The following is an 18243-nucleotide window of genomic DNA, read 5'->3' on the forward strand; positions in this document are numbered from 1 at the left end:
TATAAAACGTGTTAAATTTGGAAGGTTAAATAATAAAAACAAACTTTCAATAAAAATTAAAATAAAAATTGCCAACATAATCTGTAATAATATATACTTCATAATTTAATTGTTGCCAATGTAAAGTTTTCACTATGGATCTCCATTTTATAATCATGTGGATGTACATATGTAATGTATCCATTTTGTACAACATATCGATGTAAGAAGTTGTGACATCTGTATCTCCAAAACACATTCACTGAAATTCATCTGGAGTCCAAACGGATAAATAATGGATATACGGAATATCCAGAGCAACTAGCTATAAGATGCCCATAAGAGAATGTTATTATTATAGAAATGACGTTCCAAAGTTTAGTTGTGAGCTTATTCGACTCTTTTATTATATTTCCCTTACCTATCTTATACCACGGATGGTGATATTTATCTTCAAAATTTCTTTCCAAAAGATACTTAATTTTTTAGGAATGCAGATATATTACCTATATCCATATATTCTATTTATTCCAAATATGTAAATTTCAGTGTATGAAGAAGCCTGCTAAACAATGCAATCATTCAAAGAAACATTATGTATTCTTGCTCCTCTAACATCATCCTTGGCAAAGGAAATTGAACTCGTTTGAATTAGCCTCATACATATTATAATAATATAAAAATAATTACGTAATCTTATGATAAAAAAACTATATCTGTATCTGTAGTTTCATAAGATAAAACGGATTTTCAGTTTTCATAAGATGTATTTTAAAAGTTATTTTCAATAGTATTCTCTTATCCAGCATTTCTATTAATTATAATGATATTACATAATGTACAAAGATAATCCTTATAATTAAGTGAAATAAAATAAATAAGTTATCATTTATTAACAAATTTGGAGTGACTATTTTAAGATCTTATTTGACTTTACTGTCATTAAATTTTCATTTCATTTCTCAGTTACTTACGCTCTAAATATACAGGGTGATTCAGAACTTATATCAGAAAAAAAAATTTTTAATGTACAGGGGACTCTTACAAATACAATTTTGTAAAAAAAATTAAAAAGGGCATTTCGAAAATTATTTAAAAATACATTTCTACACTGGAAACTGGTCCACTGTAAAACCTGACCTTGCGCAAGGCAAAGCATGCAGTTGTAGACCGGCACAACGGCAAAGTGTAATAAAAAATTAACGGACAAAAAATTGAAAGAATTTCTTTCTTAAGGAAAGAAATAAATAAAATTTTATAACACCTGTCTTACATCAGCAAATTTAACTGCTTTGGCTGCTATTGCTATTATTAATTAATACAATTATTTTATGGTTTTTATTAATAAATAATTTGACATACCGATTTATAAACACATTTGGGTCCTCTTACCCAGTTTCTACGAACTAACATAAATGTTGTCTTGCTTCATCATAACACAAATACTTCACTATAACACAAATGTTGTCTTGCTTCACCATAAATTCAAAGGATATTCATCAATTCCGAGTTGCTATAGACGTAAGCTATTTTAGAGATTTGAAAAACTGATGTAAACACTATCGCCAGCACGTTAATACTAATATTGGATTTCAGTATTCGAAATCGCCCGGGGTCACGTCGATAGAGAGCGCACAACGCGAATGCCGCGAGAAACTACGATGTAAGGGTTGAAAATACTACAACTACAATAATTTTTTTGTCGGAAATTATAAGCATTTTACAAACATTTTTTACGATATTGATTCCATTTTTCATAACACTTCTATTTTCAAATTTTTTCGGATAAGTTGTGAATCACCCTATATACTTTTTAATTAGTATTACAACAAAAATTATTTTATAGATTTATAAAGAAAGAAGCAATAATTGTATGAAATGTTTTATTAGGTTTATTTATTTTTATTAACCGCAAAAAATGTATGTTTCGTCGGTGGGCGATGAAAATTTTAGATACATGCTCCTATTCTACTCACCTGGTGTATAACATAATCTGTAAAATAATCTCCTGATTTTTTGATTCCCAACCCATATCTTATTAAGATGACGTCTATATCCTTTCCTACATGTGAATCGAGTACCTGCTTGTCATTTTGACAAATCTGATCATCCTAATGTCCTCAGATTGCCATCTGATTAAGGACTAATTCACCCTTTTCAACAGACTATTTCCAAACACTAACGTCTTCCTATACAAGTGGCTTACCTTCTAAGCCTACCCATATGTTCCCGTAAGTCTGTAAAAAACAAAATTATTGTAATTATGATATAACACATGGTGTATGGTGGATGGTTAGGCGCGATCTCTCCAGGAAGTTAAGGGCTTTAAAGAAAGCACCTGCCCGGGTGTAGTACGAAGGTATACTTAAGTGTTTGTGGAAGGAATACGTCCTGTGCCTTATGTTTTTTTAATGATTGCGGTTTGATACAGCATTGCCATTTGGTGTATTAATTAATTCGTCAGATATTTTTTTTTGACGATATATATTACACTACAAAAGTGATGCCGGAAATTGTTAATAATTCACAGTAGCAGCAACTGCTCCAAGAAGATTTATGTAGGTACCTTTGATTTGTTTCTAGAGCAAACTGGTTTAATAATAAAATTTACCCTTAAAATTTGTGAGGGAAGTTCTGGTAAAACATTCAATCTATGCAAAGTGAAAATGTGATTTTTCTAAAAGCCTAGTAGTCCTGAACTACAAATAGACACAAGTATGTAGCTATGCTGATAAGGAATAAGGTGTAAGGGCGACGATTTAGTATAGCAGCTAGGTACTTGGATCGTTTCTTTGTATCTATTTTTTAAAATAATTAATGAATAAATAAATAATAGGGGACGTTGATTTTGATTTTGTAATTTTTATGTATTTGTGGGTCGAGCTATCTTAGGCACAAACTTATTTTTGCTGGTCTGTGTTTTCATACAAATATATAAAAACTGTTTGTATAAAAAACATTGATACAATAATGTATTTGTGTTTTTTGTTTTCATTTGATAGGATTTTTAAAGAAAATTTTTTTCAATATCTTAATACCTTTCAGGTAAAATAAAAATACGCTAGCTAATAACAAAATATATATTTTTGAAAACATCATCTTTTCTTTAATTTCACTTAAAGAAGCAATGATTAACATACGGAAAATATTTCACTTTTTTCACACGGTCCAAGCGATGCGTCTGATTTTCTACGACTTTTAAAACTGTCCGTAATTAATTTTGCCTCTTCCCATTCATTACTTTTTTCAGTTTCTGTGTTTGCCATACCGATTTGTCTCGGTAATATTTCAAAAAGCACCTGCTTAGTGGCTCAGACCTGTAAAGGAACCCTCTTTACTACCTTCCTTGCCTCGGTGTGACTAATTTAATTTAAAAACAAAACCAACGTGGCAAATTCCCATGAGGATCAGTAATTAATTCTAGGAGTAGGCGTTGTCAAACCACAAAATGTCCAAATATAATTATTTTCTGTTGTGTCTTAATGTTGAGTTTGTTTGGCCGAAGAGCAAGAATGACTATTGAAAAAAATATGTTAAAATATCTTAAACAGAATTGATAAAATTTTGCGGTTGATTTTGTAGCAGATATAGGACAAAAATAAAATATATGTCACTTTTATTTAATTATATGACGTATGATTTTCGTATTATCTGAAATAAAAAGGTTTTCTTATGAACATCCAATACTATTTATAGTAAAACTGAAGAAATTGCGCATTTGTATATGTATATATATACATGTTTTTGATAATTTGTGATGCCGAAATCATCATTCAATATTTCGGGGCATTCCAAATTATTCTAAATATACATAAGCAAAATAATGTGATTTNTATTATTTATATCGGTTTCTGAAAATAGAAAGAATTTATATATGCAATTATATTGATTAAATCTTTCCTATCATCATTATATATCTACACAATATTAGTTAGAAACATTTTATATTGATGCTCAAAATATATATCAATAAAAAACTATACGGAATTTTTTTAGTAATTGGTTTAAAAATTGAAACTGATTATTATTCGTTATAACTTTTACTTAAAATTTTTTATTTTTATTATTATCTCAAAATGTCCTCGTACCAATTTCCATAAAGTTCCATCCATTTTCGTATTTTATGTACGTAAAAAATTGTTACAGATTCCTGGTATATTTTAATTTATCTCAATTATTTTATTACTTTCTATATATATATATATAAGTGTTAGCTTGAACTACTGTATTTGTTTTTTGATTATTAAAAGCTAAGTGTGTAAAAAAGTTACATTGTTCATATAAAAAGAAAAATTCAATTTTCTACGTTGATTCAGAAAAATATTAACAAATAGAAAGTAATAAAATAATTGAGATAAATTAAAATATACCAGGAATCTGTAACAATTTTTTACGTACATAAAATACGAAAATGGATGGAACTTTATGGAAATTGGTACGAGGACATTTTGAGATAATAATAAAAATAAAAAATTTTAAGTAAAAGTTATAACGAATAATAATCAGTTTCAATTTTTAAACCAATTACTAAAAAAATTCCGTATAGTTTTTTATTGATATATATTTTGAGCATCAATATAAAATGTTTCTAACTAATATTGTGTAGATATATAATGATGATAGGAAAGATTTAATCAATATAATTGCATATATAAATTCTTTCTATTTTCAGAAACCGATATAAATAATATAAATTTGATTATAATAATAAGTTCTTTCATCTATGCCTCGGGTTTGTATTATTTATATTATTTATAAAGATATTGTGGGTATATTTCAATTATGGACGGGGCTTTGGTCCGTGGAGTAGTTGTTCCCCACAATATTATAAGTTAAAATAATAAACTATTAGCAATTTTGAAGTTATCTCATTTTTTTTCATATGATTTTGTTCCCAATTTTGTAGATACACGTATGTAGATATAACGAGTGATTTTTTAGCTTTCTTTCCAACTTTATTAAATAGGTAGTAACTTCTAGGAAAAAGGTGTTTCAATGTAAACATGTATGTCTCAAAATTTTGCTTCGAAGTTATAGCGATTTTAAAGTTTTAAAGCCTGAAATTGCAATAAAATACAATAAACGTACAGAAGTTAACCTTCCAATCTCGGTTATGTACTCATCATGATCATTCACATTTTCCTGCACTTTAAAAAAAATAATATTATTTCTGATAGGTTATGCTGTTTTGCATCTTTTGCATTAATTGGTTTCTATCAGTAATCTCAACTTCGGATTTGTATTGCTCTTTGACTCCATAAGTAAAACTCACTGCGATTTAGATCTGGCAATTTCAGTGGCCATGGTACTGGACTCCGGTTACGATTCATTTTCTGTAAAGTGAGCCAATACCACTTACCATGTTCGGTGAGGAAAGGCGCCACCAGGTTGATACTACATTTGTTGTCTATACCCTCCAAGAAAGTTGATAAATATTAAATGATGGCCATGAGATTTGCCGCCACTGATAATAATCTAGGCTAACTTTGTAATTTTTCATTTTCTATTGCTGAATGTTAATAAATTTAATTTAATACAATTGTTGTCTTTAAAATCTTTATAGGTAACTAAAAAAAGGAAATCAGTGCTTTTTACATTTGTTTCTAATCACCCCGCATTTTCATAATATCTCTTAGGGAATGGAGGATGCATAACAGGAAATATGCGAATATTAATACTGCCTCGGCAACAGTACTGTTCGCTCAAATGGAATGTGGCTTAATTAAAGCAAGCAACTCATATATCGATAGATATAGCGATACGAGAGAGGAACCGGATGTCTTACAAGGCTCTTGGTCTCGCGTGATGGCAGATGGCACCGGGAGCGACTTATACCTTACGTTCCCACAATCGCCACCCCTCGTTCTTGATTTTAACGATTTTCTTATTCTTTTATTGTAGACATTAATTGACCGACTCCAAAAAACCATAAACTGATTTAACGTTGGCGAATTTTAAATGCCACCGTTTATGTTTATGAGGTACACTTGGGCGTAAAATGCTACTAAATTATATGAGGAGCACTCTAAAACAATTATCGCTGAAATAAAATCGTTTTTGTGTAAAAGGAGTTATAAATTGCCGGTATTAAAACTGATACTCGTTCCCCTCGGACGGCAACTACCGTTCTCGGGGCAAACGAAATAATAAAAATTTAATTAACTAGGTAACTATGTTAATGGCATGGGATACCGCTCCGTTTATTCATTAAAGGTTATTCCAATTCAGTTAAAAAATGTATCGGCAGAGGCTTTGTTCTTATCTGTTTGGCAGCAGGGTACTTCTTGTTATTGCCAGACTCAGTGAGAAAGCAAACAACTGTATCAAGTTCTGGATTAGAACTTAAACTGCAAAATTTTGTGTGCAATGTCTGTTTATGATTCCCCAATATCTAATTTGAAAGATTTTCATTAAATATAGTTTTTTGAGAAGTCTGGATAATGAACAACAGAGACGACATTATTGTCTCTCATTTTTTTTATAATTGTCTTTATAAAAAAGGTCTGCCCTAAAATAGTCGGATAGTGTAGAAGGTAGGATGTTAGAACAACTTTTATTATTAACGATGGCGCTTTGGTGTGAGTAAATAAAATATATTGCAGATTTACATTTAAGCAACTACTATTGGCTAGTGGTTCAACTAATTATTGATCTCTGTCTTTACTAGACATTCTAGACATACCTAATTCAATCCTTTATAATCCTTTACAAGCCTTACCTTGACATACTGACGATAACTAACCAATGACATACCTATAAATTACCTATGACATACGTATTGCATACTAACCTATGACATACTTACCTATGACATACTGATAACTTACCTATGACATACTAATACTTACCTATGACATACTGACTTACCTATAACATGCTGATGATAACTAACAAGTTCGTCTTTACAAGACATTCCTAATTCAATCCTTTATAATCCTTTACAAGCCTTACCTATGACATGCTGATGATAATTAATCTATGACATACCGATAAATTACCTATGACATACTGATACTTACCTATGACATACTGACTTACCTATAACATTCTGATGATAACTAACAAGTTCGAAGCCGGTGTATGCCTGGTGGTTCTCCTGACGAATTATGCTGGCTTTTTTCTAGATATTGCCGGAATAATCAAATGGTCATCGTGGTTTCATCAGTTTAATCAAAATTACCCTTCTCAGTTCATTGTTTAGCTTTTAAAACTGAAATAGTTATGCTAACACAATCGAAACAGTTTTTACATTTTTGAGTAAGACATGATTAATTTGTAATCGAAAGGCAGGTACAACGAAGACACGTTATGTCCAGTGGTCTAGAGAGTGTTAGAATTCACACAGGAATAAAAGTAGCACTTGATAAACAGAGTTAGCGCAACGGTAACAAGCAAGCGGATATTACGACAAGCGGGGTGCAGATACCAGGGAGGGAGGAAACGATCAAGCTAGCAAAAGTATTTACTAAACTATAGGTTTGGCTACTATCTCTGCTTAAAAAAAAGAAATGTAACAATAATAGCGGGGCTCTTCAAGACTGGTGTGCAGCTTGCAGGACTGAAAAGTAACGTATGATTAAAACAAAGTAGACAGTAACCAAGTCTTTACCTAAATATTTTACTCACTTCCTCTCCTTAGCATGTCTGTACTGCTGCAACGGTAGAACGGAACTAACTCTGCGGCAGAATGCCTCCGTCAGGTCTTCTGTCACCTCAGGAGACTTGCGCATTAAATATGCTTCGGTGACTATATAGGATTGCTTCCTCTGCTGTTCGTTCAGGAACTGAATTCCCAATTCAGCTCAATTGCCACACTTGTACGGCGAACAGTGGCGACTGCGCAGTCTTCACAAGCTGGAACAACCTTACCAGACGGTGATCTTCCTTGGACTGCTGCCAGACTGGACTCCTCGCTGCGAAGGGTGAATGAGAATTGAATTTTCAATTCAGCTTAAACTGTCCAGCTTTTACGGTGAACGGTGGCGCATGTACAGTCACAAGCTGGACTTCCTACTGCTGGGGCTGGCGATGGACTAGAACTAGACCGTTCTCGCTGACCGGTGGCTGTCGATTGAATTCACATTCCTATTGTTAGATGGGCTAAATGCGTCAGCGATTTCCCACTCGCGCTGTGTCGGGATAATTTAGGCAGTGTTGAAAGATGCAAATGACAGTGCGGTATTACACATTTTTTTTAAATATAATTGAAAAATGAAAACTACTCGGGGCGTATCAGAACACTGTCACTTCCCTACAGCATTACCTCAAAATTAAAGTCAGCTTATCTTTAAAAAATTTCCAAAATACTCAAAATTGCCAAAAACTCCATATCGACAGATTTGCATATAGATTCAGTGAACTTTTATCTTTAAATAGCTATATCGTACACTTAAGTTTAATTAATTTATGAGATAAATTTAATTATTTTAATAAATGTGACATTTTTTACATTTCAATACGCAATATCTTGAAAATGAATAGTCGTATACCTGTGCTTCTTTAAGATTTTTTGATCTGATATAATGCAAGAAGAACAATTTGCGGTAATAATAAGGACTTAATATTAACGTGGAGGATATTATAAAGTTGTGTTAGATACAATGACATATTTTTAATTGTAGACCAGAACGATGCAAATTTATTTCAGTTGTCACTTAATTGTAACAAATGCCCCGAATTAATCTAATTATAAGAATGATCTCATAATGGCTCTGATACATTTTCAGTAACTGTAAAACAGCTACGACCCAATTCCGCCTTGATGGATAGTTTCGATTTTGACATGTAAAAGATCACCGTAACCATAAATAATAAGCAAATAAATGAATATAATTTTTCCATTTATCACAACTTAATATAGCGCGTGCGATAAAACAGTGTAACAATGCAAAGTTAATGATTTGACCATATGCAGATATACATATAAGGTGAACGCTAAAACTGGTGCCAGTATTAGTTATATTTAATAATATTAATTGCCTAAACTACTTAATGAATCCTACCGTAAAAGCAGTGGAGAATCATTATCCCCAGTACGTATCTAATTATGAGATCTTTTCAATTGATATTAGCGTTGTATAGCTATGGCGTTAATTGTAATAAATTCTCTCTCACAGTAGGGGTCTTAATTGATATGACTATTTTCTGTTCTGGCCGTTTTCTGCTGGTGTTAGAAGGAACATTACATACTTCATAGTTGATACTAATAACTAAAAAATAAACTCAACACGTATCGTGGCACCCACTAGATAGGCTCGTACTTCATATAACCAGTTTGAAAAACTGTAGACCATATTTTCTCACTTATCGTTTAAATGTGACTTGCATATTTTGTATGTATTTAAATGTTTGCAGTAGTAATGATAGTCAACATCTGCGATAAATGCGTAAAGGATTAATGTCGACAGTAGTTAAAAAAATATTAACATGCATATTTATATTAAGAACATGCACTCGTACGTATTTATTGTTAAAAAATAATTAATAAGTTTATGTGGAATCTTTAATTAAATTTCTAAATCATGTTCTGTGAACAAGCGAAGAGATTACTAGACACGAGGCACAATGTTCTTCCGCTATAAATTAGATATTTTTACTAATGATATTATGGGGAACAACTACTCTGAGGACTAAAACCGCGCCCAGAATTGTAGTACATCCACAATACCTAAGCAGCAGTTAACTACGCAGATAAGATCATTCCTCAGTACAATTACGAGACACAGATCAGTTTATCAATTGTTATAATCAAAGTTTATCTATCTGTGACTTTTTTCTATTTTCCAAACTCAAAAGGACACTCAAAGACAAAGTTTTTCAACAATAGTTGAAAAGGCAAAACTGGAACTGGAAACTACTCTAGCATGAGTATATAATATCACAGGGAGACTACTTTGAAGGAGATGGGATAAAAATTGAAGATTAAATAAATACTTTTTGAGAAGATTCCAATTCCCGTTACTTTTTGACCAAACTTCATAATTAGTAGAATCTCGCCGCTATTAGTCAACATTAGTCACTTTATGTGCACCATCTAACTCAACCTAACCTAACTTTTTCAGAGTAGTGCACAGAGTAAATATATTTGTTGCCTAATGATTATTTTCATGATTATTCCAGAAAAATTCCAGACATTTCAAATCTTTCGTTGCTAAATGTACTCAGTAAAGTGGATTTGTAGAGATGTCAACTCCATGGACACTAATGTCACCAAACCCCTCCAAACCAAATAAAACCCTTCGAAGTATATCTTTGGGGTAATTTAAAATTATATGTTCACTCCAAATGTCCAAATATTTGAATAATATTGTAATTTACCCAGAATTTAATGAGAATTATTTTTATTCCTATTAATTTTTGTCATCTACGAATAGGTTGTATAAAAATGAGAAAAACGATCACCGAGTGCCTTTCAGAAGGTAATTTTTTCCGAAAAAGGGCCTTCATTCCTAATCCTGTTACTGGATCGTCGCGAAAATTTCAAAAAGGTAAATTAAATTCGTGTTATTACAAATCGACATGTTTATTCTTCCTATACCTACTAATCGATCAAATACTAATCTAGTAGTAATTAATAATTCATTATTAAATTTGTAAAATATGGGATTCATCATTATGTATTAAATGTGCTATTAGCCATATTTAGATTAATTTTTATGATAAAAATATGTATGTATAATTCAATATAAAAACGTCTCATTCATAAAAATAAATCATCGACTGAAGTTGTTACAAAGGCAAATTGAGTTGTTGACACAAAGACAGTTTGGTATTCTTGTTTTCTGTTTATTATGTTTTTATAAGAGATATATTTGCTGGACTAGTCATATTAGAACAAATGATGAATGATGGATTGATTATTTCAAGAACCTACATATTTTTGCAAAATATGAAACTCGTGTTTTAGTCCCAACATAGTGAATTTTTACAAGAGGTTCGATTTGATTTCCAAACGGGTGAATTTGGGTACCAAAGAGTTTAATTTGAGCTGCAATTTTTCAGTATTAGGAAGAATATTTTATGTAATTCATATCTTCGTATACCTTTTTTAATCACATCGCACTAATGAAAAGAATGTTACTTTATATATTTGTGTAAAGGATTCTACGATAAATTTATACTTTCTATTATTTATTTACATATTTGTATTGTTTGAATACCGTTTTATATAGTTAGGATAACGCTCTAACTACTATATAGGTTATTTTCTGAATATTTTCTTCAATTTATGTGTTTCATATCTAAGGAATTTATTGGTAGCAAACTGGTACACCGTTACTCCACTTTACACTTAACATTTTCAACATACTAAGTGTATATAAGGAATTTCTAGACATATTTATCTATTTTATTTCATTCAGTCTTGAACATCAATTGTAGTAGTACAGTTAACCACATCAACCTAACTTAATGTGTTGCTAGTGGATAATTTTATTAAGTGAAATGTATTTTATAATTAATTTAATTAAAAATTAGTATATTAAAGGAAAACTGAAAATATTCAGTTCAAACAAAAAAGTGAAACAAAGAAATTATAAAATAAAAATAATTATCGATAATTAATTAATTAATAATTAATTTATTGTTGTTGAATTACAAATCATTACGATAAAATTAACATTGGAAATACAATAAATGATAAGAATAATAACACTAATATTTTTTTCTGATGTAAAATAAGGGGATTAATATCTCTCGTGTAAGGAATTCCATTCTCGGTCCATTATGGATTGTTTATGAAACGTATAAAACATATGACGAATCAATTAAGAAAATTTCAAGCTAATTATAATATGAATTTAATGGTGTAATCGCAAGATAAAATCTAAGGCGTTACTTTTAAAACATCTTAAAGAAAACTGATTGACGTACACATTTTAAACTAAAAGAACGGGGGTTAACGTCAGGGAACGTCACGAAATACAAAATAAAACAAATCTGATAAGCGCATATGGCAGTTCTCCGCATCAATGGCGTAACCTAAACCGTGTATCTTTAAAATAAATAAATAACTTTTGAATTTAAACCAGTTATTAATTCAGTGAGACATTGTAACATTTAGATCAGCAATCTTTTTATTACGATAATATAATAAAAGTGTTATAAATATAGTGCAGTATTAATTGAAATTATATGGATAAATATGCACATATCGTATTTTCTGAGATCGTAATGTAATATATGTATTTATTTTTCTGGAAAATCATTTAAATGTAAAAATTAATTATAAGTCGATAGAATATGAATGATTAATTAGTCGTTAAATTACATTACATTAATTGTACTTTGAATTGGGTTCTTGCAGTTTGAATTGTTTATACAGGGTGTCCCAGAATATGTGGGCAATCTCTAGGATTTATACAGCGGATGTTAAAATAATTTGACAAGATCCTATAAAAATTATCCCTAGACCCCGTACGGAGATACAGGCCCTTAAAGGACGCCATTGAAAATCAATTTTTTGTAATAACTTTTAAAATACTTTGTGTAATTTACTTACTTGTAGGAAAAAAAATATACATAAAATTAGCATTTCTTTTAGATAGACACATACAGAATGCAAAATTCATCGGTTTATTTCTCTTTATGGATGTAATAAAATCATATTAAACAAAAATAGTTTTCCTCGAAAACAGTTCATTTTGTCGATATCAACGAAGAGTACAATTTTTTAGTTTAAGGCTCAAGCTATCTAAAAATATTACTTTTGCGCCTTTATTGCAAGGGGTGTAAAAAATTGACATTGCTGACAAACCAAATAAGCCAAATTGTCCATCGTATTAAAAATAATTAAATTACATAAAGTATTTTAAAAGTTATTAAAAAAAATCGATTTTCAGGGGCGTCCTTTAGGGTCCTGTATCCCCGTAGGGGGGCCCTCATGTTAATTTAACGTCCCCTGTTTAGATCCGAGAGATTGTCCACATATTCTGGGACACCCTGTATATTTGCTATTATCTAATATTTTTATGAATATATTATATATTATCATTTTTCATAATTTCTATTAAAGATATAATATAAAATCTATATTGTGGTTAACGAAAAATAACACACACACTATGCAAATTACTGTTTTGTTTCATTTATTACTATTTCCTTTGTTGATTTGTGTAATTAATTCTGTACAAACTTTCTCAAATTTTGTTGTGTGACACAGAATTCGGATTGAAATATTTTTTTATATCAAATGATCAAAAAACAAAAAGAATTTTGGGTCCAAATAGTCGTGATGTATAAGTATACCTGTATAATTTTAATGTATCACGAAAAATGGCTTTTATCCTCGACTGTAGTGTTTGTAAAGGAATTTAATAGTTTCTTATTAGAACGCTTTTTATTTTTATGTACAAGGTTATTCAAACAATATTCTATCTACCTTACCTTTTTCATTTTCGTATTTAGAAAAAATTGTATTCACCGAAGTTGTTTTCTTATAATTTCAAAACTGTACATAGAAAAACAATCAAAATTTATTTTACCGAACGCCCTATTTTTTTTTAAATTTGGACGAGAGTGCTTCCTTCACATTTTATTGATATGAGGTTTGACACGTCCACTTCTGATAACAAGAGAGATATGGCCAGAGTTCACTTTTACCACACTTTTTGGCGATATTTTCCTTATATCTAATAATAAGACCTACCAGACCTTATACCATTGTAATCCTGAGGTAAAAAGAAAGGATGTGTTTTCTTTAAAGATATACATATATTCGAATTGCGACATTCAACTGTCAGTTTCATTTCAAAATTAGTTTTGAAATCACAAAAAATTTTTTACAACTTTGAGCCATATATTTTTCTCTAAATAAATAAAGCATGATTAACCCCATTTCTAAAAAAAATCTACGTTTCTATAACACGTTCATTTCAAATTCAAACATGAATAAATGAACAGAAATAGCATTTTCTAAAACTTTCAGGGTACGCCTCTGAACCGTTGTCAATGGATTTACGTTACACACGGTGGCTTGATTGACCATCGACTATCCTTTTCACATAGACATAGACAGTGACTAAATAACACGATTGCCTCGGCTAAATGCATCTTGCTTCTATTCATGTTACGTTAGTCTTAATTCACAATTTAATCTTTAACTGTACTACTATTGGATGGCATAAAAAGTGTAAATAGCCTTCGTGATCGGCGTCACTTAGTAGTGAGTAGTATTATTGTTAATAGCATTTGGACTTGGGTTTAAAATATCCGTTTACAGTGGGATTTAGATTGTTACGGTTCTCAATACATCATATTTAAAAATAAAGTTAGTAAGAATTTTTCTTACTGAAGTAGAAATACTTTATTTATTAAAAAAGCACTAAAAAGGCGACACAAAATATTACGACAATTGGTACTTCTATACATCATAAGTAATTTGAGTAATGAGTAATTATTTCATAAGTACGCTGACGGATTAAAATAATTAAATACTTACGTTATAAGAATTAGTCACAGGTTGTCAAATGAAATATATTATAAATACGTACGCCCATTGTAAATTTGTAAAATCGCATAATGAGATTAAATGAATACATACCACAGACAATATAGCTGGGCGATAGCTATTTTGTCTTAACCTAATCAAATATACATATTCATTTGTTATTAGAAATATTTCGGTTATTTATTTTTTTTGTAATATACAGGGTGATTCAGAACTTATCCAAAAAAAAAAAAATTCTGAATGTACAGGGGACCCTTACAAATACAATTTTGTAAAGAAAAAAATCAAAAACGGCAGTTCGAAAATGTTTTAAAAATACACTTCTGCACGACACTGGAAACTGGTCCACTGTAAAACCTGACCTCGCACAATGGGACCGGCATGGCGGTGTGATAAAAACGGACAAAAACATTCGCAAGGAAAGAAATATGTAAATAGAATTTTATCGCACCCATTTTATATCGGCAAATTCAACTGCTTTTGCCTTTATTAATTAATAAAATTAATTTGTGTTTTTAAATAATAAAATTATTTGACATACCCGATGTTACAACAATTGTTTAAAATTTTATCCACCGATGTGTGGATTTGGCTCCGTTGTACTCAGTTTCTACGAACTAACACAAATGTTATCTTGTTTCACCATAACACAAATGCTTCACCATAAATTAAAACGATATCCATGAACTCCGAGTACACGCAAACCATTTTTGACACAAACTACCCATTTTTTTACACTAACTACTAAAAACCTGTTGTAAACACCACAGATAGCAAGTACCTAAATATCGCAACGACGATTGCAATATCCGAATTCAGTATTCGGAGTCGCTGAGGCCACGTGGCGAATGACGCTAGAGACTACAGTTGTCCAGCTATGTAGTGGTTGAATGTACTATAACTTCAATATTTTTTTCTCGGAAACTATAAGGATTTTACAAAAATTTTTTTTACGACATTGATTCCATTTCTCATGCTGCATCTATTTCCAAATTTGTTTTGGATAAGTTGTGAATCACCCTGTATACCTAATATTAAAGCATTTTGTTTGGGTGATAATAATTTCAAAACCTTATTTAAAACAATCATAGCTGAAAACTAGTTTAAAAACGTTATTAATACTGATTTCTTACATTTCATACGTATTGTTATGTTGATTTTATATAATTTTGTATAATTTTGAGGTATTATATTAAATATGTCAATGCATGCCAATATTGTACATACTCTTAATATTATCTTTTTTATGGTATCAGTTTAAAAATATATAAAATGTATATCACCAGAATCGAAAATATAGATTTCGAAAAGTCGATAATTTTTAGAATTGCTTTAAAATAATTATAATTTTATCATTACAACTCTTGCATTTAAGATTTATAAAATAAAAAATAATAAAGTTAACTGGGCTAACTAATTCATCTGTATAAATGTTATAAAGTATTTGCAAAGATCTGTATAAGGTGAAAATTATATTTTAAAATCTCCACATCAGAAACCTTTAAGGTTCAAATTAAATAAAGGACAAATAGCTTGTTAAAATATTTCCTGAAAAATTGTAACTCTACTTTTTTTTTTCAGGACAAACCACACAAATGCAATCTATGCAGTAAATCCTTCCCCACACCTGGCGACCTACGATCTCATATGTATGTCCATTCTGGATCCTGGCCCTTCAAATGCCACATTTGCTCAAGAGGATTTTCAAAGCACACTAACCTTAAGAATCATTTGTTCCTCCACACAGGTGAGCCCTTTAGGAATTTAACTAGTTTCTTCTATGATAAATAAATCAGCGATATTAATACATACTTGTATTATAAATAATTCTTCGAAAATACAAAAAATATTATATTTAAAGTGATTTGAGGTTTGACAATAAAATCCGCGAACTTGCCGTAGTAAAATGTGAGTGTCAGTGATGAATATCACTGTCGTCATCTTCAAGGTACTTCCTTTGGGATATTAATAAATATGTTTGAAATTCGCTTTATTTCAATATTCCCTGTGCCTTCGATAATGGAAAATGTGTCTTCTTATTTACTTGCTAGATCTCACGTAGCTATCGTTTGAACAGATGCATTATTATGTCGTCGACAAAAAGCTTGAGACTTATTGTCTAAAAGCTTTATATTCATATAGTAAACTGAAAGTCCAAATTTGGAACATATTTCAAATGGTTGAACGAAACAAATACAATATTTTCCTATTAACTTTCGTTACAATAATGCAATATCCTCCATAATCTCCTAATTTAATCCGCGATAATGTCTTTATGGATATTTTGATACAAAGGAATGTATCAGCAGTAGCTAAACAGAAGCTTGGAAGATGAATTCACAGAACCTGTCTGGTCCTAAAAATGAACGAGGTTCCAACTTTGGTACTTAGCTATCCAAGGAGATTACTTGAAGATGATCACAATGACAAGCATTGTCACATTTTGCAATACCAATATATATTTTCAAAATTAGTGCGTAAACTTCCAGTCACCACAATTTAGTAATGGAACAGGAAGTAGATCTTCAGCTTTACCAGATTCATATTGTCCGCAAGCTTCAGAAGCAAAATATTTGCATAGAAGACCTGACCCACGATTAAACATCAACAACTTCACATCTTATATGTACAGGGTGGTCCGAATTTTATGCAGGAAACTTCGAGGGCAGATAGATATCTTTAAAATAATAGGTATTTGCCTTATAAACATAGGTCTGGAACGACTCCGTTTTAGAGATACAGGGTGTTGAATTTGTTGAAAAAAATTGATTTTTTGTTATATTTGGGGAATCTATTAACCGATCTCAATAGAATTTGGTAATGATGATGTATGATAGTAGGCCTTGCATTCCCTAAAATATGAGCTCTAAAGGTTCAACCAGTGGTGTACAACCACTGCATTTTTTGCAAGTTATTGTAACGGATTTATATTCTAATGCACAAAATACGTAAAAAAGGTTACTTGATTTTTTTTCCTAAGATTCACTGTTCTCAAGTTATTCATACCACTTCTAACCATAATATTATAAGAATATTTATGTTCAGTTGTACACCACTGGTTGAACCCTTAGAGCTCATATTTTGGGGATGTAAGGCCTACTATCAAATATTATCTGTACCAAATTTTATTGAGATCGATTAATAGACTCCTGAGATATAAACAAAAAATTAATTTTTTTTCAACACCCTGTATCTCTAAAACGGAGCCTATAAGGCAAATACATTTTATTTTAAAGAGATCTATCTGCCCTTGAAGTTTCCTGCATAAAATTCGGACGACCCTGTATAGTAGAAATGTGTTCATGTATTAGTGACGAAATTTGAAAAGTTTTTCATTACTAAAATAAGTTCTGAATCTTATACAAAATAGCGATTTATGAGGGTCGTCCTATAATCTTTTAAGGGGGAAGTATTAAAGAAATAAAATTCAAACTTGGTACACCGCAATTCCCTCATAGTAGGCTACATTTATGTAAAATTTTATCAAAAACTAATCAGTGTCATCGTAATTTGGGGGAAACTAACAGTTATTTTATGTAAACTCTATTTTACAAATTTCGATTGACTGTTTTCAATCAAAACTTTTTTCATAGAACACACAAATTGGTATGTAATGATTGAAAGTCAAAAAAATATGACAATGCTTTGAATAATCTTAGCAGTGAAGGGTATAGGTAATCAGAATGACCAAATTTGGAACAAAATTTATTTCAATGAATCAACCAGATGAATAGTATCAACCTTTCCATAATTACATGCCCCTAATTAGAGAAAAATAATGGGCTTTTATCTAGGGTTCGTTGATGATAAGCTCCTGA

At 30.6% G+C, this 18243-nt stretch overlaps 1 protein-coding gene across 1 annotated transcript in view; it reads left to right on the forward strand.

Moving 5' to 3' along the window:
- Positions 1-18243, forward strand: part of LOC108904933 (zinc finger protein 358-like) — a 248612-nt gene that overhangs the window by 221519 nt on the left and 8850 nt on the right. Inside the window, exon 5 of the mRNA XM_018707656.1 lies at positions 16007-16172. Coding sequence (XP_018563172.1) covers positions 16007-16172 — 166 coding nt within the window. The remainder of the gene's footprint in view (positions 1-16006; positions 16173-18243) is intronic.

The sequence above is a fragment of the Anoplophora glabripennis genome, unplaced genomic scaffold (genome assembly GCF_000390285.2).
Source record: "Anoplophora glabripennis isolate ALB-LARVAE unplaced genomic scaffold, Agla_2.0 scaffold109, whole genome shotgun sequence".
NCBI lineage: Eukaryota > Metazoa > Arthropoda > Insecta > Coleoptera > Cerambycidae > Anoplophora > Anoplophora glabripennis.